The sequence below is a fragment of the Pollicipes pollicipes genome, unplaced genomic scaffold (assembly GCF_011947565.3).
Source record: "Pollicipes pollicipes isolate AB1234 unplaced genomic scaffold, Ppol_2.1 Scaffold_1077;HRSCAF=1251_pilon_pilon_pilon, whole genome shotgun sequence".
Lineage (NCBI taxonomy): Eukaryota > Metazoa > Arthropoda > Thecostraca > Pollicipedomorpha > Pollicipedidae > Pollicipes > Pollicipes pollicipes.
Genome location: NW_023595867.1, coordinates 20,767 through 45,845, shown reverse-complemented (window position 1 = coordinate 45,845; position 25,079 = coordinate 20,767). Strand labels below are relative to the sequence as shown.

Here is a 25,079-nt window from a genome sequence, read left to right as displayed (position 1 = left end):
GGGTTTGCAATTACTCTGCTGGGCCCCGACAAAGTCCGGAAAAGGCCTGATTGATGTCGGTTTAGAGGGAGGGCAATGAATCATCGCAAATGAATAGCGCCGGCGACTATCCCATGCAGACATATTATGTCCGGTTCGTTCAGTTCATGGACTTTCTATATGCGAGCAGAATCGCCATTCTTCGGTTGCTTCTGGCTTCCATGTCCAGTCCAAGACGGAAACAAGCAAAAACTAACCAGCATGTCGATCTCTCAAATTCAAGTAGGACGAATCCGGTGATTCCTTGTGTTTTTTTTTTTACCAACAGGTGGTCTTTCGTCAACCCTGGTGCCCCCCCCCTCACATACACCAATGCCCCCCCCCCCCCACATACACCCACATCACATACCACCCTCACATGCCCCCCCCCCCCCCACCACACTGACTGTGCCCCTCCTGCTGCCACATTCCCTGTTTGGACTGAAATATATTCCTGTTGCTCCCATCATCTTGGCCACGGGTAAACATGCTGATGATAGCGATCTTTGACTCATACGACTCATCAGAGGTCGGATACCTATGTGTGTGTGTGACTTTTGGTCATCCACTCTCCCTTCACCTGTCATCGAAGATAGTGCAATCTCCCAGCACAGGCGCTACCTTACTCCGTTTAAATGGAATCTGTAGGATTTGGTTCGCGTAGAAGGCATAGACGTGATATGGTCCGGTCCGACTTAACTTCAAATTCAACCGTTGGATCGCCTTAAAATTAAATCGTGTAAGTGTACGTTACCGACAGTGATCTCTACTACCAGATTGGAGATCACTATGATCTCCAACTGGTGCTTTAGCTCGCTAGTTGGCGGATTGGGCAATGCTTGATAACCTCATGGCGGAGAGGGAGGAGAAGCGATCGAGGCAAGTGGGGGTTTCTTATAGTCACTTATCAAATTTAAGAACACTCCGGCTTGATATTAAAAAGCGCATGTCTAGTCTAAGACTGCACGTAGTGACAACCACATTAGTTCTATGATATAAAATTCATTCTATGACCGCTTGACGTTCTCGTAGACATAAGGCCGATTTCTATACGATTTTTAGATGTGAGCTTTGAGCCCTAGTCACCAGAATGGATGTTTCCACCCCAGTAGTACGGCGTGCTCGTCCAGGCAGCTCGTTCCCACGTGCCCCCACACCCCTGCCTCGGCGGAGCACCCACCGTCCGAAGTCAGCCGCCTCGGCGACCGTGGTAGGCAGGTCGTGTCCACTCGTCTCCGGCAGGAAGGCCGTCATGCCGCCCGCCAGCAGGCCGCACACCCGAAAATGCAGAGCGGCAGCGTGGCCGTGTCGTCGCCCTGGTCACCCAGGGGTCAGGTCAGGGCACGGTCAGGCTACACAGCCGTGCCCTCGCCATTCGGCGGGCGCGAGGCAAGGGGGTCCCGCCGGCCGCCTCACGGGCTTGTGGCGTGTCTCGTTCTGGTCGCCGCCGGGCGGACGGCGGGCGGGGTAACGACAGCTCTACCCGGCTGCCCGTGGCGTGTCGTGATGGGTGCTGGCAGAGTGTGACCGTAACGCGCGCCGGAAGAACCGATAACTGCGAGTCCACAGCAGCTTGCCTGGCATGGCGATGGGCTAAGCGCCACCTGCCACCGCGCGGGAAGTCGCGGGGAAAACCTGATACAGTATGCCAGTGATGACCGTTCCAAAGATAACGACGACATAGAAGGAAAACCACCTCCAGTTGCCTCGCAAAGTCGAAAACGTTATACAGCCAGACAGCGTGCTACACGCTCGCAACATCAGCGTTATTATGAGGCACTTATTATTTTATATAGAAACACGCTATTATTAGCGTTATTTGTCATCTTGGCTGCTGAACGCCCAGCTTCTGTAGTTACCAGATCGGCGATGACCGGTGCGAGCACGGAGCCGATTCTTCCGCTGGCTGAGGCCACGCCCACGCCTATCACACGCACTCCGTTTGGGTACAGCTCCGCCGTGTACAGGTACAGGAGCGAGAACGCTGACGCCGCGCCGAATTTGCCCAGCAGAGCCAAGGTCGTCGTCAGCCACTCCAGTTCTGAATTGAACCCAAGATAATATATGTAACACGTTCTCGGGAGCTGACAGACAACACGCACTCGTCTTGATTGCAAGCACCAACGCATCGCGTCCAATGTAAACAGATCTTTCGGCGACTGATATCCGATAAACTGAAGTTGTGTTGTGTCGGGGCAGGCACTCACGGTGTGCGCGAACTGGCCGAGAAGACAGCCGCGCTCGTGTGATTTGTTTGATTTACCGGCCGTCCCGTGTTGACTCGTGTGGATACACCGCCTACATTTGACGATGTGACCTTGGAACATACTTTGCAGCATTTGACCGTACAGCAGCATTGCAGGAACTCGTTCACTCAGTCAAAGAGGTGGCGGATGGCAGATCCGACTGGGATGGCACCTTTCTCCACACATAGCACAAATTCAGTCCTTCAGTTTCGTTCATTCCCCCACCAATGAGATGAGTTCGCCGTTGGGAAAAAAGATTCCAATGCATCAGTGAGCATTATGGAAAAAGACCCATGAATCATCGCCGGAAAGAACCAGCTTGTTACTTGATCCATCGCTACGCAAGCAACAATGACACAAAGATCCGCGTTTGGGAGGACAGTGCTGTACACAGCATGGGAGATAGGTACCCAACTTATAGCTCCTCTTGTCGGCACATGCCGCACCTTGTCAGGGAAGAACGCTGCGCATGACTCAGTGTTAACAACGGGCCGGCGCATGACTCACCGTTGGCCGGCACGAGTCCTGCGCAGATGGTGCCCAGTCCACTTAACAGGAAGGCACCACCTATCACCAGCTTTCGACCCAGTCTGAAATGGTCCAGCCAAGCCGTATTAAAAACACATGTGTACCGCGGTAGTCGCATCTCCTCTTCCGTTTGTGCTGTTTTACTCAGCGGACGTGCCCGGTATGGAGCCTTCCCCAACCGCACGGGAAAATTAACTGATTGGCGCACTTGCCAGCATGTGAAAACAGCTCACAAATAGGCACATAGTACTATGCGTGCATGGTCGACACTTCTTTGCTTCTGATGGAGGCACGTTTCTTTCGTAACGTTTCTCAGCTGCATCTCTGGCGTGAAGTTTACGACGTTGCCTAGGAAGAGTTGCCCTAAAACTGCGACATGGGACTTACGGATTAATGGTGAGTGCGCAGAACACGTACGACGGTATTTCGATCAGCATCGTGAGGATGAAGTTGGTGTAAACGTCACCTCCCAGGTCAGTGGACACCATGCCGATGCCGTAGTAGACCATCGCCACCACCAGCCTGGCGACAGCTTCGAGGCGTCAGGTGCGAACGGCATTGGACCGGGGTCCGCACGTGACGTCGAGAGCAGCGTGTCCGCAGGCACAGTTACGTAGCCCTTCGTCGACGCGATCATATAGACGCGTAACTCTGTGACGTGGTGCTGATGGCATCCAGGACAGGTGGAAACACTTTGCCATTCACTCAGGAATCGCGTTTTCATTATGACGTCACACAAAATATCCCGGACAGTCACAGAGAGTGCGGTGATCTGAACAGGCGATAAGCGTGGTTCTCTCAGTGTTGATGCTTACCACTGAAAAGCCAGGATGAACGCTCGCTTTAGGAGGACAGGTGACTTAATCACGCTAATGAAGCTTTCATTGATGGCTTGGGGCTCTTGGAGTGACCCACCGCTCCTCTCCTGTAGAAATTGTAGGTGACTGTTACCATGTTAGCCTAACACCCGGGTGGCCGGTTGGATACGCTCCCCTCGGGAAGTAGCCAGTTTAACGCCCCTAAGATCTTAAGAACCAGGAGATCTAGATACATCAAATTCACAGGATGTATTGGCCTCTACGTGAACTCACTTGAGTCAAAGTTTGGAGCTTCTAGATCATGATCTTCGGGTTAAATAAAGTCAAACAAATTAAAACTCCAGGTTCGTCTACAAAGTGCCTCCAAAATCTACATATATGTTCTCAACAAAACAAAATCACGTGCTCATTTAAGGTCAGTGACCCTGTTTGACATTTCGAGGGTCACGGTGACAAAAATCATGCAAGATTGCTTTGAGTTTTGCATTTGAGTAAGTGATGAATGTTACGCTAAGCATTAGCGTGATTATTTTTTTTTTTAAAAATGTCGACCAGGTTCATTTCAGGTCAGTGGTGTTTTCTGACCTTTTACAAGTCCATGGAAGATGTATAGTGCAGTTTATGTTGTCAATGAATTCAGGATAAGCACAAGAAACCGCCTCATGCAGCAAGCCCAATAATAATAAAACATACTGGCTTTGACCTTGGTCTGACTTTCATACCCGAGCCTAGGCCAATGGAATTTACAGATTCAATTGTGGTGTTGCCTAAAAAAGCATCTCAGAGAGGTATGGCTTCGTCAAAATTCCTTTGTTGCATCAGATAAAGATCAGATATACGATTCCCTAGAAATAAAACTTTGCTCAATCTATGACTGACTTTGATCTGTCGTATGCCACCATGCTTACAAGGTACACCTAAGTTGGATACCAAACGATCCGCTAATCACTTACCCACAGCTACGAAAAGTTGGCGCTGCTACGCTCAAAAACCATTCCAGAAAACCTCTGGGGGGTCAATTTATCCCCTACCCAAGCGCGCGTTCAACGGCATCTACACACCTACAGAGACTATGTCAAAGACAGCTGATTACACAAGAAAACAGAAACAGGCATAATACGTAAGCTATGCAGTGCACTTGTGGGGAACGTTATTCACCTAGAAAAGACAGTAGTAATAGCGTTATTGTCGGAGAAAAAACCAGGAGAATGGAGATAGATAGGGTTGATATTTCAGCAACATACCTTAATCGAAAACAATAGAAGAAGAAAGAAATAAACATTTGCTTATATTTCGATAAATGCATGTTGCCAAAATATAAACCTGGCTTTATCTCCATTCTCGTGGTTTTTCTCGGAGGAATAATGGCTGTTACTACTGTCTTCTCTATGCAGACAGGCATAACTCAATTTCCACATTCACCACAATTTTTATAGCAGCATAAAAAATGTGACTTGGAATCCAAATCCTTGCCACCCCGACTTTATGATGTACCAGTGGGCGTACTTGTGAATCAAACTATTGCGGGGTCAGGAGAACAGTGATCGCCTGCTTGGTACAGTAGCAGACTGGAATGCGAAGCCGGAAACTCTGCCATTTGATCAGAATTGGGCAGGATGAAACATCATCACAAATGTAAGGCCAGGAGATAGGCCAGGAGATGTGAGCCCGCTCGGCGTCCGCAAGACATTATATATATATATATAGATATATATATATATATATATGTATATTTATATATGTATATATATATATATATATATATATATAATTGCGTGGACAATTTAACGTACTTACCCTTTATTCCCCAACAGAAATATCGCACGTATGAATATTTTCTACCCTTGATTAAGTAGACGTTCATCACGTGGGCGATGCTACGCCACGTTGAGTGCCGCGCTGTTTCAGTCCTCACCGAATTAGAGAGACCCAAAAGCCTTCTGAGGTTTGCCTTAATGTTTTTAACAAATGGAGGTCTTGAAAAGTAAAGTTTAAGGGAATGTACCACATTCGAAGATATTCAGGTCAGGGTCAGATACAAAGAAATAAGGTCACTTCTAACCACTGACTTACCTTAGAGTGTTAAAGACTGCTTTAAGACAACAAAATTTTGCTATTAGTAAATGTGTTGATCAATGCATCATCGCCTGCTGATGTCAAGGAACGCTTCATGGCGTCATTTTGTTGCCAGAATAGTCGTGTCAGAATTGCAGACGGGCTGACCCACTTGAAGTGCTTCAACTTGCCGAGAGGTGACGGTGTGTTACTGAAGTCTGTTTGTAGAACTGAATATCGCTATGTGCTCGTGCTTTGCCTTTCCTTGTGGTGCCCTCGCATATTTGTCCGTGATTCTATATTGCCAACTTGCACTCCCATACCCCATCTATGATATTTTTCTCAACACGCTCCCGGGTGGCCTGCTAGATGCTCATTTCGCTCCGGTACGGAGTCAACTTGACCCCCCCCCCCCTTGAGATCTTCGGGAACTAAGAGAGCTAGAGACACCAAATGTACGTTGTTGTAGGGTGTGTTGACCTGTACGTGAACTCACTCAAGTACAAGTTTAAGATCCTTAGGTCTTGACCTTCCTGTCAAATAAGGTCAGACAATGTCAAATTCCAGGTTGGTCTCCAAAGTCCCCCAAGAACCTAGCTGACTGTTTCTAAGCAAAAACCCACATGCTCAGTTAATGCTAGTGACCTTGTTTGACCTTTTGAAGGTCAAAGTGACCAAAATCATGCAGGACTACTCTTAGTACTGCATTTGAATAAGCAACACGGGTTACGCTGGGCAGTATGTTTCTAAAAAATGCTGACCTGGGTCACTTTAGGTCAATGACCTATTCTGACCTCTAAGAAGTCCATAGAAGATGTATATTGCGCTTCCTGCTACCAATAAAGTTTAAATTGGCACCAGAACCTATCCCATACAGCAAGTCCCAGAGCAATAAAACAGGTTAATTTTGACCTTGGTCTGACCTTTATACCCGACCTTAGTTCAAAGTTATTTGCTCATCCAATATGTGTGCTACCTAAGAAAACATCGGAGGGATGTATGGCTTCGTCTAACACTCCGTTGTCGCATCAGATTGAACGATTCCCTAGAAATTGACTCTGCTAAAACCATAGCCTGACTTTGACCTGTCATAGGTCAATAACCTTACGAGGTACATATTAATTGTTGGTTCTTAACGATCCGCTGTTCAATCGTCCATAGCTAGGCAAAATTTGAGGTGGCTGCGCCGCGCCGTTCGGAACCCATTCTGAAAAACTTTTGTAGGGGGTGAAGTTAACTCCCCCTCAAGAGCGTGTTAAGGGGAACGTCCTACTTATGAGGATATTTAAGTAAGCATCAAATGTAATACAATAAGTCACATATAACTATTGGCATGCTTCAAGTGGAAAAGGCTGTCTTAGACAACATAATTTCTCTGTTTAGTAAATATGCCACTCAATACGTCATTGATTATGCTATCATACCATGCAGAATATTGATTGAGACCAAAATGGATGCGGTTGTATCTGGAAGTCGGACTCACGAACGCCAGATATCAACAACTCAACCATTCTATTTTAGTTTTCGCCTTGATCGCCAAATGGCCATTGAAATGCCATGATTTGAATAACGTTACCATGGCGTCATGAATGCCTGGGTGGCCTTGAAATGGTCTCCCCGAAATAGCCTGCACACATTCGCGGGCGCGTGAGCTCAGAATCTAGAGGGGCTTAGGTGTTAATAAGGGCAGGGCTGTGAACTGCACCAAATGGTCTTCAACGTGGCTAATTCATTGCAAATTTCCATACAAATGTGGAAAACTTCCTTCAAGTTATTCCATTCAAGTTTGATTTCCGTCATAGGTCGTTCCACTGCCTAACCCTCCCGTATCATGCCGCATAAAACGGATTGAGGTTTGATGCTTACGATGAACGCAGTTACATTGGTTGAGGGCCAACTGAAGTTGCTAGAAATGGTGCTGACGCACGCCAGCTCGGATAACTCGATGACCTTTCCTTGACTTTTCGTTGACCATGAGGACCACATGGCCAATTGGGTGGCACTATTCGAGTGACGTTACTATGGCGTCATGCATGCTGGATGACCTTGAAGTAGTCTGCACGAAATGGTTTTCACAAGTTTGCTGACGTTCTGCTTAGAAACCAGAGGCGGCTTAAATCGTTAAAAGACGTGGCTGTGAAGTGCATTGCATGGTCTTCAAAAGGTCTATTTTAGTCCAGAACCCCAAACGGATGTGAAACACTGTAACAGCCTCTTTAAAATATCAAGTGAAAAGGCTAGAAGACTGAAAAAGCTCCTCTCGGTACCTGAGTTCTCAACATTGGGTGGCAACGTCAAATGAGAACTTGAAAGACTTGCCTTCCATAGGCAACCGTTTAGTCGAAGTCATGCTGTCCCATTTCGCGTTCCGCTGCATGATAAGGTAGGCTTGTCACCTGCATCTCATCAAGCCCAAGGTAATGCAAACCAGTTACAAACAGTATAAATTTAGCTATGCCGGGTCATTCAAGACCCCATTTGTGCAAATTGTGTCACGTAGACTAAGCCAAACAGAAATATTATACAGACCGTGTGCACCACTGATCAATGCATGATGCAGCCATCACGATCGGTACCCTAGAGCTATTCGTTTTAGCGTCGTGTCATGCTTACTTCCTGAGATAACGAGGTCTATAAACACAAAATTTGATATACATGACCTGATCTGGCACATCACGGAACACACCACTTGAAGAGTTTCTGTCTCTATATGGCCTGGTGTAACAAAGGCTATGCAAACCGCACCTCCCACTATGCATAGATGCACAGATCAGAAGTAAGAAAAGGGCTTAAGCTTTGATTGATCAAGTAATTGAGAATGAGTTAAAAGTTCTTAGATTCATTTAGACATTTGATTTACCGAGAGTCGCTGATTGACGGACATTGTAGAGGTAGATAGCGATTATATTGACGCTACTCAATGCTTTGAGCTGAGATCATGCTCAATAGTAGGTGATCTCATGTGAAGAGAGGATGATGCTCAAAAAGGGATTATCTCAAGGGGATGATGCTTACCCGCTAACGTCCCATCGCTGTTTAGCACAACATCCTGGTACATAAAAGGTCGTTGGCTCAGCTTGAGAATTTTAAACTCATAATGCCGAAAACCAGGAGCTGAATTCCTCTCTAGGTTTTATCAGTTGAATAATTGATTTGTTACACCTTGACACTTATTGATTGGCTTTATTATTGAAGAGTACCTTTCTCTAGCATCTTTCAAAGTGACCGGGCGAGGAAACAAAGAAAGTCCGAGGGCTGGAAAAGGTGAGAAAAATGTTCTTTCATTAAAGGATAATCTGCGCAGGGGCGAGGTTTTGTGAAATGAAATGGTGATGCTGCGCAGGGAAGCATTGCTCAACTAAACGTGAACTGAAACAAAATAAAAAATGGGTGTTTGTCTTTACGAATTTGGCCCACCTTTTCAAAACTGTGAGGCTGAAACCCTACCAATAGGTAAGGCAACTATACCACTAGAGCGGTGCATGAGGTGTCTTGCTTTACTGCCGACATCGCTATAACGTATTGAGCTCAAAAAAAATATCCCGCAGCTTTGGCAACGAACGGCCGTGACCTGTTCAGGATATCGTCCTTTTGGGAACATTACGGCTGTTGCTGTTCACTCATTACGGCTGTTGTATTTTTTCCGCCACGGGCGCAGCAAGAGCTATCCCCCCGCGCTAAGGTCCGCATTTTCACGTCTTCACTGCATAGAAACGACTCCTTGAATCCACTGATATCGAGTGCTTAACATGGGTGTACACGGGGTTTTGTGTTGGAGAGGCCTTAAAGAAAGCTTTTCACTGAAATCCAAATTCAGCATACCGAAGAGACGCGAAGTTTATTGCATGACGTTATACAACCTCGAGTGTTCTTGATCTACTTATTTGCACGTGTCTTCTCCAAATGGTTTTGATGTAAGCATTTAGTCGTGCTCATATTGATGCATACCTAGAATTGGCCAGGGAGAGGCACGTGTCCCTGTGTTCACTATGCGCGTACGTCTCTGGTGCTCACTGAGCTCCATCCTCTTTGCCCTTAAGAAAATCCTAGCTGCCGCACTGTAGACACTTGCACGCAACAGACGCGGGAAGCCTTCAAAACGTGCACCTTGTCCGTGCACTGAGCAAAACGTACATGCATGAACACCGCTCTTCCAAAGCATATAATTACCTTCATGACCAGCTCTTCAGGAAAAGGTTTTCCATTCCACTTGGCCACGTTTCTTAGCACCTTCTCGGCCTTGTCCTTCCGGCCGACTGCCATCAGCCACCGTGGTGACTCAGGAAGAAAGCTGAAACGTCCAGTTTCACCAGTCAGCTGAGGCATAATCGATGTCTTTGTTGAAAGCTGAGCCCGAGTGCTGGTATCTTGAGGCTGAGTCCGAGTCTGTCGCATGCTTTTGAATCGCATTAGTTTAGTTTTGAGCCGTGGTGAATACGTGCAGTTCGTACCTGAGTCGCAGCTAGTTTAGAAGTGCACTAATTTGAGCCCGGGTCTGAGTACTGGTGTCTCGACTATGAGTCCAATGAGCCCAGAGGTCTGAAGGCACACTAAAACTCCTACTCTATGAGGGGTATTCTTGGCACGGGTATTGCATTCAAAGAATGGGACGTTGCTCAATTGCACCCCTGATTTTGGAAAATGTCTCACTTAAAGGCAAAACAATTCAAAACCGAACCGACAAATCACCAGAGCTAAAGGAATACAAAATCATCAAAGAGCAATCAACGTAATCGACTTGTGAAGGTCATTGTGTTGATCACCTTATGATTTTCAGTTTGAATCACACAAGGACTGCGTTTCAAGACCTCGTTTGAGAGCCTGAGCGTGACTGAGACTGAGAGGCTGAGCGAGCTATCTTCAGTCGTATGCGTGGAAAGTGGCGGCATTTGCTCCTGATCGGAATCGGGCCACCTTTTCCATTGGCCAGTCTTTGTGCTGCAACATTTCTGCGACGACGTACTGCGTACTGTGGCATTTTGGTTTGACCGCGGATCCAGTGAAATCTAGTGCTTACTAACGCCATTTAAGTGCGTTAGGCGTTGGACTAGTGCCTTAAGCGTTATGCCGCAGTGACCCCGAAAAAAAAGAACATGACAATGTTATATCTCTGCTGTTCTGCACTCTTTAGGGCGAACAACAGCCGCATCATTGGAGCATCAATTTTTATCTTGGTATCGATAACTACAATCAATTCACCTTTACACTCGATCCCTTCGACTCGCCCCGGACAGCTCTCCGGCGCCATCCTCGTCAGACCGGGGTGAGACGTGTTCCAGCCCGATCCCCAGGCACCCGCACAGAGAACGGGCAAAAACAAAAGCAGTCACGGGAAGCTCTTTCCGAAAGGTGATGGTAGGAACCAGCGTGCCCTATTTCATATCAATTCTGAGGCCACATACCCCATGAAATGGCAAAATAAATAGATGAATATCCGGATGAAGTCCTGAAGATATATTAAGTAAGTATAAGTGACTTAGTGAGGCGAAATGGTTGCACTATTCAACATCTCTTTTAATCGTGGACGACCTTGTCCATATCAGCGGCCACTTTACCAGTCAGAATCTTAAGATTGGCTGCCTGCGAAGGGCAAGATACGGACTGATTCATCCAGGCCGAGAATTCGGGTACGTTACTCTGAACATGTCCATTGTCCGGCAACAATTTGCGCTTACGTTGCGACGAATGACGTCTAGAACATGTTCCCATCTGTGTACGTGTAAATTCGGTTTAAATGAAATGCTTACAGCCCGACTTCGCCCATCTTTCTAACGCTGGTAGAAACATGAGTAAGTGATAGCAATATCTTACAACCAATAGGGGCAGAAGAGAACAATTGGCACCGAGTAGATCAGCTGCAGCGATTTCCAATCCTTGACGAAGATGGGGAACACTCCAGTCAGCGCCTCTCCGACGGCGAAGAAGGCATTAATGATGATGCCACAGAACGCGCGGGCATCGATGGAAGTCAGCTCCATACCTGTGGGAAACGCAAACGGCTGTGAAACGGTCACACTGCGAGCATGGTACCAGCCAGCTGGTATTTAACGTTTAACAGAAACAGCGGCCAGCAAACAACAACTTAACCGTCATGGTTGCATGCCGAAGACGGGGCCGCTCAACTCGCGCCGACGTCCAAGCGTCGCCGAAAATTTTCAGTTCATACAAACAACACGTATAATCCCGGAGAATCTGTTTAATTCTGCATGACAGGTCTCCGGTATTTCTGGAGTACAGTTCATCAAACCCTAGTGCTTAATGGTGGAAGAAAAGGGACCTTGGAGCTATTGATTGGTCTGCCAGATGACCAGACCAGATTCAAGTCGGTCAGGTATATTTTTCCGCCATATCAGGCATGCATGACAAGACATAAGCTTTCACTTCGATGGTGCTGCAGCTACGTGACTAGATTATAACGCGATTTAAAATTGCATATAAGTCTGTACAATGAGAGGTTTCAGACGCACTCGGGTGGGGGTCAAAATTACCGCCAAAGGGTTTTTCCGGATTGGTTTCCGAGTTTTGCCATATTTTGCCTACCTGTACTTTGCCCAAATTTTGCATAGGTGTAGGAAATTTAATAGGGGATCGTTTGGCATCAAAAACATTTGACGCACCTTGTGAGGTCGCTGGCCTGTGGCTGACCTAAGGTCAGGCCATGGTTTCAGTGAAGGTGATTTTTAGGGATTCGTTCAATATGATCCGACAGCGAATGGCTGGACGAAGTCATGCACCCCCGCGATACTTCCTTAGGCAACAAAGCACTTGAATGAACAAATTACGTTGACCTAAGGTCAGGTAAAAAGGTCAGACCTAAGTCCAAATCAACCTGATTTATTGCTCTTGGGCTTCCTGTATGGGGTAGTTTCTGATGTTTCTTCGAATTCATTGACAACAGGAACCGCATTATTCACCTTTCATGGACTCCTTAAAGATCAGAATAGGTCACTAATCTAAAATGACACGGGTCAACAATTTGTTTTAAAAGCATACTGTCTGGCATCGTCTTTGTCCTTTATCCAAATGCAAAGCTTAAAGCGATCTTGCATGATTTTGGTCATCATGACCTTTAAAGGTCAGACGAGGTCACCGACATTAGTTGGGCGTGACACTTTGTGCTTAGAACAGCCATCAAGGTTCCAGGAGCCCTTTGGAGACCAATCTTGAATATGACTTTGTTTGACGTCATTTAACACAAAGGTCACAACCTAGGAACCTCAAACTTGGACCCAAGTGATTTCACGAACAAGTTAACACACCCTATAAATTTGGTTCTCTAGCTCTTCTACTTCGTGATATCTCGGGAGGGAAGGGTCAAATTGACCCCCACCCGAGCAAAGGGTATTCAACTGGCCAGCCGGGCGCGTTTTAACTAGGACAGACGTATACATAATCAAATGGCCTACTTCCTATTTAGACGTAAATGCACAAATCTATCCAACCTGTGCGGGTTCCCGCGATGTTAACGAGCTCCGCTCCCTGTCCCCCCGAATGTGCGGATCGATCAGTTTGCTTGGATCCATTGCAACAGACCCTCTAGCGAGGAACTTTCCAGACAGTAAACATAAGGCGTCCTAGCCCGCAGCAGACTCGATGCTTCAGCCAGGCGCCGGGAGGAGGGGGGGGGGGGGGGGGTGGGATCGGCCCGCGCGGCGCGCACATATGTACCTCCCCCCCCCCCTGCTGTCCTAGCCGGCAGCACACTCGACGCTCCAGCCAGGCCCCGGGCCCGCGCGGCACCCACACAGCACGAACGGCACGTTGAAGAAGCCGCAGGAGAAGACGGCTGCGGCGAAACGCAGACCGGTGTAGACGCCGTAGCTGGGCGCGAAGGCCGCGGCCGTGCCCACGGTGGCGGTGAGGACGACGCTGGCCATCAGCGTCACCACCCGGCCCCACCTGTAAGGGATGGCGCCTGACACAACCGTGACCGCAATTCCAACCGCATTCCGCGTGACCGCCTGGGTCACGCGGAATGCTAGTGTGACGTGACATGCATATTGTAGCACGTGATGCAGTTGTTGCACTTTGTTGTTTTTTTAAAGATGTTATCCCAGTCTTTTAAATGGACGGATTTCTGCGATCGGAGCTCACTTTGAGCAGTGCTTGTGCGCACCCAGATATTTAACATTCGATCGCGCAATTCCAGGTCGGTGGCATAACCTGGTGGCGAAAGCTTAACGTGCAACAATGTTTGACACGGTCCGTTTCGCCCTCCGATGTCCTCTGATTTTTATCGCGGGCCGCTACCACCAACCACAGGCCATTTCCGTCAAGAGCAAAAAGCAGACGCCTAAAGCGACTCAAACCCACCCCTCCACGGTGTGTGGATGGGAATGCGGGTACTGACCAACCGAGCCACCGGGGCGGACAAGTTTTAGTCCTGTGTTGATGTCATGGACGAACGAAAAGCAGAGCGGTCAAAGAAGGCGGCCGAAACATGCTCGCGCTTCAAGGCTCTCTGAAACTGCGAGACGTTTGAGCAAATCAATCACGTTTTTCTGCGAACGAAAGAGTTGTAACAAAAACTGTATTGTTATTGCCGAGAGCCGGAGATGTCCACACCACTGAAGCAAAAAGACCCGATCGGGCTCCAATCAGCCCTGCCTCACGCCACCGGCCGTGTGCACTGTGCTGACCTGTCAGCGATGAATCCCGTCAGTATGGACCCGACAGCCACACCAACGAAAAAGAGGCTGGCGCCGAGCGGCCGCAGAGGCTCACTGTCGCATACGAGGTCAAACTGCGCGAGAGAACACCTTGTCATGCGGGTGCTACAACGAACATTGCATATGCCCTGTCGGTGCGGTAACAGATGACTTTACATTATGGGCTTCGCAATTTCCCCTATGGTGGCCACACTGATAACATGCTGCTGGCTGATGCCGGCATACAGGCGACAGTGCTTTTTCTTATCGCTTAATAACAAGCATGGCTACAAATACACGCTACAAGTTCGCCCCCCTCCCTCATGTCTTCAGAAGTAGCGCATTTGTTTTGTAATTGACGCATTTATTTTGAAGTCAACCTGCTTGTCGCTGTAAAACTGGGATGACATTTGACATGACGTCATCCAATTTCTGCAACATTGCGCTTTACTTTAAAAGCCTTGCTCAACTCACGCATGCTTGACACGAGCCGTTGTGCCATAACAATCAACCTTTAGAAGAAAAAGGGAAATGAATTTGGTAGCTATAACTCTTATGTCAAAAGATTAAATGAGCGTGATGGAATATTTCATCGGAGATCCAAGGTGTCGATAAACCTATGTGCGTGTCCAATTCTCATTTCACATGTTAGAGCATCCCTTTATATACTTTCGATAGGAGCCTGAGCCCCACTTCCAATTCTGACTTTAACCCCTCCCCTCCTCAATGCTACTTTGAGTCTCCTTAATGCATTTAAGGAAAATGAGAATACTGGGCCAAATAAATGAAGGAAATTTGTATTTTATCTGTTTGTCATCACTACTGTTCATTTGGACTAAAAAGTACTTTGTAGGCACATGACGTCATTGTTAGGCTTACTTCTCGATACGTTAGGTCAGTCTGCAAACATTTGACAAGTGTTCACAGGATGGCACCTGGATAACGATCCAGAACAAATGACTAGCATATGCAGATGACTTTTAAAAGTACAAAGAGGCTCAGAAAAGACTTAACCCATCCGTCCCTCAACAGTGACGAGTGTATGTGTTCAATCAAATGAACAAGTGTATGTGAACAAATCGCGTTCCCAGCACAGCTTGGTCAACAATTGTCCCTGCATCAAATCGGAAAATGGTTTGTCCAAGGGCCTTCAATGAGGGAGCGATATAAACAGCGCCTCCCGTGCCCCACTCGCTCGGCGCCTACTCGCCTCTGAGACGATGGTGCTCTCCATGACGGACGCGTCGTACACCCACTGACTGCAGCCGACGCTCTGCCGACCGAAACCCTCCGGGTGACAACCGGCTGTCACATTATCGCGTTTGTACACATCACAGCGGCTCCACTGGTGCTCCTCGTCCGGCGGCGTGCTGAACGTCAGGAAGTCGGCGCTGTAGGTAGCGTTGCTGCCGTCCTCACAGCCCTCCACCAGACATCTGCGGCAGCCAGCCCAGGGTCGCCGCATCGGCTCGTAAGAGGCCGATCTCAGCCTTGGAGCCCGATGACCTGGCTTGGTCGTAATGGCTGACAGACATTGCCGTTGACTCTCTGCAAACAGCGTTGCGACTCACAAGTGTTAGAACAAATGGCTTGATATGACGGACTCCGAGTCTAGTTTCGTATTATGAGTCTGTATTTATGCGGTACCAAGCTCCGAACGTATTGTGGCATGAGTTAAGATTCTTTTATGCTTCGTAACACACCTGGACCATTCGCTGTGCTCAAGGCTTTTTTGAAATGTTAAAAGGGGTATTCCACATTTAAAGTTTCTAACTGAATTAGTCATTTTGAAGACCTTTCGGTGCTGTTTACAATCCTACACTTCTTGAGACCTAAGCCCATCTAAATTCTGAACAACGTGCCCGCGAAAATGGAGGAAGGTTTATCGAAGACAGTAATCTCAAAGCTCCCTTGGCATTCATATTCAAATACTGCCATTCAATAAGCCACGCGGCGATCAAGGCCAAAAAAGAAATGTCGAAGCCTACATATTCGACATACGTAAGCACGATTTCCAGATATAATGGACGTTAATTGGCTCTTAATCATTGTTGTGCAAGGTGCGATGACGTAATCAAACCATGACGGATTGAGGAGCATAGTTACTCAGCAGAAAACTGTGCCCTCCAGAGTGACCTTTCCTGCTTAAAAAGTATGCTAATTATATGAGCAGCTGGGTTTGTTCACTTAAGTGAGCATGCTTTATCATATCTGATGCTGAATTGGATATTTTCGAATTTTGAGCATCCCTTTAAGTGCAATGGAAAATACTAAGCCCCACTGACCAGATACTTTGCTCACCATTCCGCTTCCTCTACACACTGCCGTCCTAGCCCAGGTCTAGCCCCTACCTAGCCCCATCTCATAACGCGGCCAGTTCCCTGCATTTTTTTGTAGTTTTTCAACCAAGCGCCACAACTGGAGCAAACCTGAACAAGAATCTGAATGTTGGAAGACGCTGGGGAAATCCATTTTTGAGACTCGTCACATTGCCGGAAATGCTCCCACCTAAAATTGATTGTAAAAAAGCTGATCACGTTGTTACGACTGCACGTTTGAATTGCTCCTCGAACGTCCATAACGACGCGCCTCCCCCACCCGCTCCTCACCACAAGCTGACCAGCATCCGCCAGACTACCATCCCCACCAACTCTGGCCACCCGGCGGCGCACGGCTCGTACCTGTGCTCCATGGGGAAGGCCGTCCACGAGTAGCCGACTGTGATGGTCGCCGCAAAGATGGACGGCAAGCAGGCGAAGAAGTACACCACCTTCTGGTAGCGGCCCCAGCCGTTCACCCGCTCCAGCACCTCCTCCACGTCCATGTCGTGCCGAGCCGCCGCTGTCCACGGCGCTGCCGAACAGGGATGGGGCCGCTGGGATCCGTGCAAGTGCGCGCGCTGCCCCGTGTGAGGCCTATTTCATCCGAAATGAACGGCATTGTTATACATTTCAGCTTGTCAATTTTAGAAACTATACACCCACACGCGAGGCAAATGTTATGTAGCTAAAATATTATGTTATGCACACTTTCTTCATTCATTATTCGGGTCACCGAAAGTGAGACGAATCGGGCGCGACGGAGGAAGGGGGAAGCGTATGCCATGGCACTTAAATCAATGGTTGGCAGGTAGACTGATATCTTGCGGCATGATGTCACAATTCAAACGACATTTCCCCGATTTTTTGCATCATTTTTGGACCATGAAATTGTTGCTGGGTAATATATTCAAAGTTGGCAATTTCCCTCTTGTGCTTCAATTATTTGTGATATGCTTAAAGTGGAAGATTCACTTATACATAACCAGCAAACTGAAGAGGAAGGAGCCTGTTAAAAATCCCCGGATGAAAATTGAAGATGGCTTCCTGAAATTGTCCTTCAATCCGCCTTCGTAACCCATGATCCACCGATGTAGTGTATATCTATATATATATATATATATATATATATATATATATATATATATATATATAGATAGATAGATAGATAGATAGATAGATAGATAGATAGATAGGTAGATATATATATATATATATATATATATATATATATATATATATACACACATATGTGTGTGTGTATATGCATGCATGTATGTATGCATGTATGCATGTGTGTATGTATGTATGTGTGTGTGTGTGTGTGTGTGTGTGTGTGTGTGTGTGTGTGTGGTGTGTGTGTGTGTGTGTGTGTGTGTGTGTGTGTGTGTGTGTGTGTGTGTGTGTGTGTGTGTGTGTGTGTGTGTGTGTGTGTGTGTGTGTGTGTGTGTGTGTGTGTGTGTGTGTGTGTGTGTGTGTGTGTGTGTGTGTGTGTGTGTGTGTGTGTTTGTGTTTAGAGGCAAGCACACAGCTGGGAGATCTAGCAGCTAGATATGATAGCCCTATCGAAGAAGCAACCATTTGCTACTTACGGTAGCCCTATCGAAGAAGCAACCATTTGCTACTTACGGCACCAACACCAATGCCGACTCGTGTTCGCACAATCCTCCTCGCGTATATTCTGGATCCCTCTTTGGAAAACGGAAAGCATTCAACAAATCTGCTTAATGGTCAACTATGACATATTTAAGGATGACAAAACCTGTGCAGGTCAGACATCGGCTAACATTAGTAAGAAGTAATCTGCCGGGCACATGTCTGTAAAAAAAAAAAAACAGACAAAAAACAGTGATTTGCATTGCCTTGCTTCCCACGATGTCCCAAGACGCACCATCAAGGCGATAGATTATGCGCGGTGCCAGCAAATGAAATAGAGGTAAATGCAGGACTCCAAAATTTTGTGAGAAGATGTTAAGTTGACAATCAGAAAGTTCTTTGAAACTCGGCATTCCAGCTGGAATGGTTCGGGAATGGGATGGAACCATACATAAGCAGCAGTGAATCCACCTCCAGCGTGGAAAGGGTAAGGTTTGACGGGTTTTGTTATTGTATGTCTGAGCGCTTGTCAATGATATACGTCGTATGGTTTTTGTTAGGAATTGATAGACTACATGGACGGCATGCAGTCTCTGACAATTGCAAGTCCATGACTTATTGTGTTTAGGATTTTACACAAACTAAATGATACAACTGTGCCTTTATATTTCATTGGTTGTATGTTACCATTAACAATAAGCTCACCTGATCGCGTAAAAGTGAAGCTCCCGACGTGTCCTGGTGCTTGAGTGACCGCAGCTCTAACAGGGGCTCACGACGTGTCCTGGTGCTGGGGAGACCGCAGCTCTAACAGGAGCTCCCGACGTGTCCTGGTGCTTGAGTGACCGCAGTTCTAACAGGAGCTCCCGACGTCTTCTGCTGCTCAAGTGACCGTAGCTCTGACAAGAGCTCCTGACGTGTCCTGGTGCTCGAGTGACCGCAGTTCTAACAGGAGCTCCCGACGTGTTTTTGTGCTTGAGTGACCGCAGTTCTAACAGGAGCCCCCGACGTGTTCTGCTGCTTGAGAGATCACAGTGCAAACTGATAGGCCCGACGGGCCCGTGAGTCCACCGCACACGGCTTCAGACGATACAGCAGTGGGTCTAGATACGGTATAAGTGGAGCGATTTGAGATGTCAATGTGCGCGGGCATGGTCTAAATGCGTGCCACTCTTGCAGCAAGGTTTCGCCAAGTGGACGTGGGGGGCGAGTATCCCCGCTCCATTGGCCATGGGACGAGGAAAGCATAAACATAAGTGACAAATTTCAGCGTATGCATATAAGTTTTTCTGGATTAGTATGGACCGAAATATTTATCCTGAACTGTTCATCCCATTCCCTCAGATATGATAACCACTGAATTGCAGCCTCTCTCTCCTAAAATTTTCTTTAAAGACGTTTTCAGCTTAATGTGAAGGTTGGTTGGGTAGATTATCAAACCACAACGTTTTAAGCTGTGTTTATTATCACGAGTGATCAGAAGCGCAACTCAGGGGCGTGGTCAGGGGTCTGCCCAGGAAAGGGCCAAGCGGGTTATAGGGAGTTCATTCAGCCAAGGGGTCATCTTCATCGCTATAGGAGTGCTACTTTCATTGAGACGAACTTTTTATGTCCAGGACTCCATTTGTTGCCTCAGGGGTCCGTTTTAGGTCGTTTTAGAAGCCTCGCGAGCGTTTAAAACTACCAAACGAATGAGCCGTTGGCCGTAAGGGGCCCCTACCACCTTCACGCAGTGACCATTGCCCTAAATGCCCCCAACCCTGCCCTTCCCCTTTTGGATACGCCAATGGCACAGCTTAGAACTTCGGCTATTGAATATTTAGCCAAGGGTTTCTTGATAACATCGTTTGACCAGTGTCTCTTTGCGTATTTAAATTTGATCAATTTCAGCATAAATCCACTGAATTCAAAATGCCGAAAAAACAGTAGTTCATAAATCATCTTATTGTGATTTTCCAAGCTATTCATGCACCAAGACCTGACTTTGCGACGTTATGCTTGACCCTGAACAACAGCTTTCGATTTACATTAGATTGGCTGAAACATCCATATCTATGTTATCATCATATTTGCAAAGATTCACTCAGGACACGTGAGCCAGGTTGACTTTGTACCTTCAGACGGCTGCCTGGCGCGTAATCTCAAGAGCCCGGTGGCCGCAGAGCGCGAGGGGCGTTGGATGCCAGCGTGACGACGTTCAACCTTGTGCGTCCGCCGACAAATGGTGCTGCATTCAAGCACACTTACATAAACATAGATGAGCTCTGTTCGGACACCCATAATTTTTGTGGACGAATGAAAGCTTTTGGAGACAGAGGGTGTGCCTGTGGCCGGTTTGGTACAGCGTCGGACACTCCCACCGATGCGTGGCAGACATGCGTGTAATATTCCAGAAATCGTGCTTAGGGGGTTCGTCGCAGACGTTCAGAGGGCCGCCGGCTGAAATGATCAAATCGGACAAGGGGCTGCTGTGTCACGATATTGCCTAGCACTTTGGCCCCGGCCCGACGGAGCCATGTTGACACCATGGCCCGACGTGGGTGCCCGACCTGACCCCGTCCTACTGATCTTTTGATTTAAGGCAGGTAGAGGGTATTGGAGTGGGTAACGTACGGCCCCGTTTCCGGTAGCTCCTGCACTGATAGGCTTAGTGGTGGCGACATGACCGATGCAAAGATCGTCGTCTAAGCCCTCCAACCCTCCTTTTCCTGTGTTTTTTGGTCAATCTGTGACGTCTGAGCCCATGCTAGGTCGATTGGGTCACAGGTGCTTTATATCGCTTTATAACGCAAACAGTTCTGCTACATCCATCGGATAAACGTAATTTGAGCTGTTTGACAACACTTCAGGTAGGTATCGCTTGGAATGCATGTAGCTGAATCCGGACAGATCAAGGTGAATTTTGCTCATGAGGACCAATATCTCCTCTATCTGCCGAATGGTAACCACCCACGTCGCGTTCAGACGATGTGATATTTAGCACAAAATGATAAGCTGTGTCATAGCACATTTAATTGACGAAGCAATATATGCATAGAATGCTACAATATATCACAATAAACACCATAATGCAGATCTCACGCAGTGACGGCTGCACGAGCTGCACTCCATTTGCACTAGACTCATATTGCAATTCCAATCATAGGTCACAGACGATGACAGTGCGGGTTGGATGCTGCGTGTAGACACTAGTGTGTCAAGGTCATGACCTAGCCTGACCCTTGACAGATCGGTGTCGTTTCCATGCAAGTGTCCATTAGGGAAGCTAATTGAAGCATGCACAATGACCATAAAGATAGTTCACACCAAGTGCCGTGGGAACGACCTGTGCCTAGCGGTACTGATATTAGCCTGTCTAACATTGATATATCCAGCGTGACTGCCACAGACATCTATAACAACTGCTGGCATTCTGTTCGTCAAAATGACGGTGATAAGACGAATCGTGCTAAAACATTCTTACGAGTGTAGGTGCCATGAACTATGTATAAAAGGAGACGTGCGTGTGTGTGTGTGTGTTGGTGTGTGTGTGTGTGTGTGTTGTGTGTGTGTGTGTGTGTGTGTGTGTGTGTGTGTGTGTGTGTGTGTGTGTGTGTGTGTGTGTGTGTGTGTGTGTGTGTGTGTGTGTGTGTGTGTGTGTGTGTGTGTATGTGTGTGTCATACGTGACGCAGCCTAACCTCTGATTGCCTGAACCGACATGCTCGGACAAAATTAGACTTCTCATTGCACGCGGTATTCGATTTGCACGCGGTATTCGCGCGGTGTTCGCGCGGTATTGTTGCACGCGGTATTCGCGATGTCGGTATTCGATTATATTTTCAAGACCAACAAGTAATGCGTCTCAATTAGCAACAAGCAAACTGCATGGTCAATTTGTCGAGAAGCCTGGCTGGTATAACCTTAACAGCTGAGTCATAGGACATGACGTGTTTAAACAAAGGCACTAAAAATGGGACAGGATCTCTAAAAATGTCAAAGAATCAATCCACCACCAAACGAAATTAGCAAGATGCCACAATTTATTACCAAGTTATGCAAGAGCACCATCCGGGAGGTTTGCGGCCACACACACGCACACACACACACACACACACACACACACACACACACACACACACACACACACACACACACACACACACACACACACACACACACACACACACACACACACACACACACACACACACACACACACACACCACACACACACCACACACATCATACTCACGCAGCCAGCCATCCCTGATCCAATTGTCAAGTTCTGCCTCGTACTCGGCGCGCGCCTCTGCCAGCACCGGGTACTTATCCACTGCGCTCAGCAGCTCACTCGGCGCGCCTGCACCCGGCCCACTTTCACAACATCACTCAGTGCAGCAGAACGGGGTCGAATGTCACTCAGAAGTTCTCCTTTTCAACCCCCCGTTTCCCATTCTGCTGCGGCTCCTCGGCGGCGGCAACACACGCGGCGCCCACTTCTTCGCAGACAAACTGCACGTCAGAGGGCGAGCGGACAGTCACTCCCCCGTAGAGCCCGGACAGCGCCCATCCCCATTACCTCACTAAACCCGAGGGGCCTTTCCCTGACCACCAGGGCGCCCACCACCACTGCCCGGCAGCCTGCCACAGCGTGCTGAATGTCCCCAGTGCCCGCACACTCCAGCTGGTGGCCGCTTACAGTCACGACGTGCACTGTTCGCCTCCGCCACCGACGGCACACGGACCCGTGCACTGGTGGCGCACGTACTGGCCGTGGCCGACGACAAGACAGCGGCCTCCGAGCTGCTGCCGGCGCTCCTCAAGCGCGCGCTCCGCGAGAAGGCTGCACTGCACTGGCGGACGGAGCGCGGTCGTCTGGCTGGTGGCGCCGCGCTCGACTGCATGACGATGACGCTGCTGCGCCAGGGTGGCCACGTGGCCGACTCGCTCGCTGCCGTCACCTGGCTCGACCGTCAGCGCAACGGGCGCGGCGGATTCGTCTCGACGCAGGACACAGTGGTGGCGCTGGCGGCGCTAGTGGCGGCCGAGACCGAGGCCGGCCGGCGGCTAAAGGCGGCCGCCCTAGAGGTGACCGTCAGGGTGGGCGCCCGACAAACTCCGCGGCGGTTCACCGTGACGTCCGAGAACCGGCTGCTGCACCAGCAGCTGGAGCTGCGGCCGCTGCAGCTGCCTGTCAGCCTGTTCGTCTCCGTCAGCGGCCAGGGCTGCGCGGTGGTGCAGGTCCGTCACGAGGATGGCTCCCGGAGCTCAGTGGGTTGTACAGTTCTTACAGACGTGGAAGCGTATTTATTAATTTTATGTTTCAAAATTTCACTGAAACACCAAGCGAATGCTCAGGAGTGACTCCACATAGCATGTACAGGGTGTAGACTGCAGTTATGTCCTTGACACGATGATGACAATGACATCTGTGTTGTGATGTCCCATGAAACATGCGGTTTTTTCTCTGACTTAAGGGAGAGTAGAGACAATTGTTTAAGTTTCCACTCTAAGCTCCCTCCTGCTAAAACCAGTGAGAATAGGACTGGGACTCTTATATCCGTAGACAGCTATAACTTTCCGCTTCACGTTGTAGCGAAAAAGATTTGGAGAGCACGTATTCGTGTTTTTGTAAATGACTTTTGAATGATCTCCTTCCAAACGAGACAACTTGCTTCACCCTGGGGTAAATCGTATCACATGGTTGAGGGAGTTGTTTTTTTTTTTGTCACAGAGCAAATTGCAATTACGGCACGTGGACCAAATGCGCTTATCTAGGTTATTTTGTAATTCCTCGTGATTGTGACATGACAATTTTTGCCCGTTTTATTTATAAGTGTCTGTTTTATGACTACCGCCACCTCGGTTTCGGCTGCTAATGTATAATCATTCATCTCCGTAAGCAATGCAAATGTAATCCCTTTTTCTGGATGACAATAAGTCATGTCAAACTTGTCAGTCAGTCATTGGCAGTAAGTCAGTCAATGACACATTGTTGTGCATGTTGTACCACTGATACAGAATGTCCCATGAACAGCGGATACAGCACGTACCGCCCGACATATTGGGAGAAAAGTCACAGCACACCGAAATCCATGGCAGGCAGGCGCCAAATGTTTTGCATTATATATGACACGTGCACTACCCGATCACTCAGTATGGCATTCAGATTAATCTAGATATGCCACAAGCCTCGCACACACATTTACATCGATCTCAATAGCTTTCATGGACGCACAAAAAACAAGTTTCGTAGCGCTCTTCTCAAGACGCGTGCACGCTTGCAGACGAAAGTACACTGGAAGGTAGAGTGAGCTGCCGCAGTCAGCTGAGTGACTCGAGGCTGCCATCCATCGCACAGATTTGACATATATCACCCTGATACTACTTAAAAATGATGCAACTTATCCCACTCTCTCCCACTATGCACAAAATGAATATAATCTGCTGGTAGTGCTGACGAGGCGTAAGTAATCCTCCACGGCTTGCAATAATGATAAGTGCAAGGAATTTGCGAGAATCTAACAGTGCTTTATGTTCACAGACCACAATGAGGTATAGCCTGCAGGAGACCCAGGCCAAACAGGCCTTAGACTTGAGCATAAGATTAGACATTTGAAAAGGAATTATTGTGAAACGCACATGGCATGTGAATAAGCTATTGTTCGATTATAGCTGGAAACACGTAATTGATGAGTTTTTCTTTTTCGGATTTCAAGACGCTTAATGAGTATCCATAAATATAACTACCCACCTACGTACCACACGCATGGTTACTGCACGATGTCCATGTCAACGTTAGTGATGACATTCACGTATCGGGCCAGTGAGCCAGTCTGTGGAGCTGTCTGTGAGCACGGCATGCGGTCTGC

At 47.9% G+C, this 25,079-nt stretch overlaps 1 protein-coding gene and 1 long non-coding RNA gene across 2 annotated transcripts; both read right to left on the bottom strand.

Moving 5' to 3' along the window:
- Positions 1-1,370: 1,370 nt before the first annotated feature.
- On the bottom strand, positions 1,371-15,547 carry LOC119110241 (organic cation transporter protein). The gene is made up of 10 exons (XM_037234373.1): positions 15,524-15,547; positions 14,305-14,408; positions 13,410-13,564; positions 11,477-11,645; positions 9,836-9,956; positions 3,608-3,717; positions 3,180-3,314; positions 2,772-2,854; positions 1,878-2,059; positions 1,371-1,385 (listed from the first exon to the last, which is right to left on the bottom strand). Exons 1-10 carry the CDS (start codon positions 15,545-15,547, stop codon positions 1,371-1,373), a joined length of 1,098 nt encoding a protein of 365 aa, XP_037090268.1.
- A 144-nt stretch (positions 15,548-15,691) lies between these two features.
- On the bottom strand, positions 15,692-19,139 carry LOC119109581 (uncharacterized). The gene is made up of 3 exons (XR_005095452.1): positions 18,933-19,139; positions 16,995-17,166; positions 15,692-15,749 (listed from the first exon to the last, which is right to left on the bottom strand). It is a non-coding gene; the product is annotated as an uncharacterized LOC119109581 (long non-coding RNA).
- Positions 19,140-25,079: the final 5,940 nt, after the last annotated feature.

Coding starts and splice junctions, on each gene's coding strand:
- LOC119110241 (XM_037234373.1), bottom strand. CDS start 15,547: ATGGAGAGCACCATCGTCTCAGAG. Junction 11,646..13,409: donor CAACGTGCCGTTCGTGCTGT/GTGGGTGCCGCG, acceptor CGTTTCCCACAG/GTATGGAGCTGACTTCCATC. Junction 2,060..2,771: donor AGGACTCGTGCCGGCCAACG/GTGAGTCATGCG, acceptor GGTTCAATTCAG/AACTGGAGTGGCTGACGACG.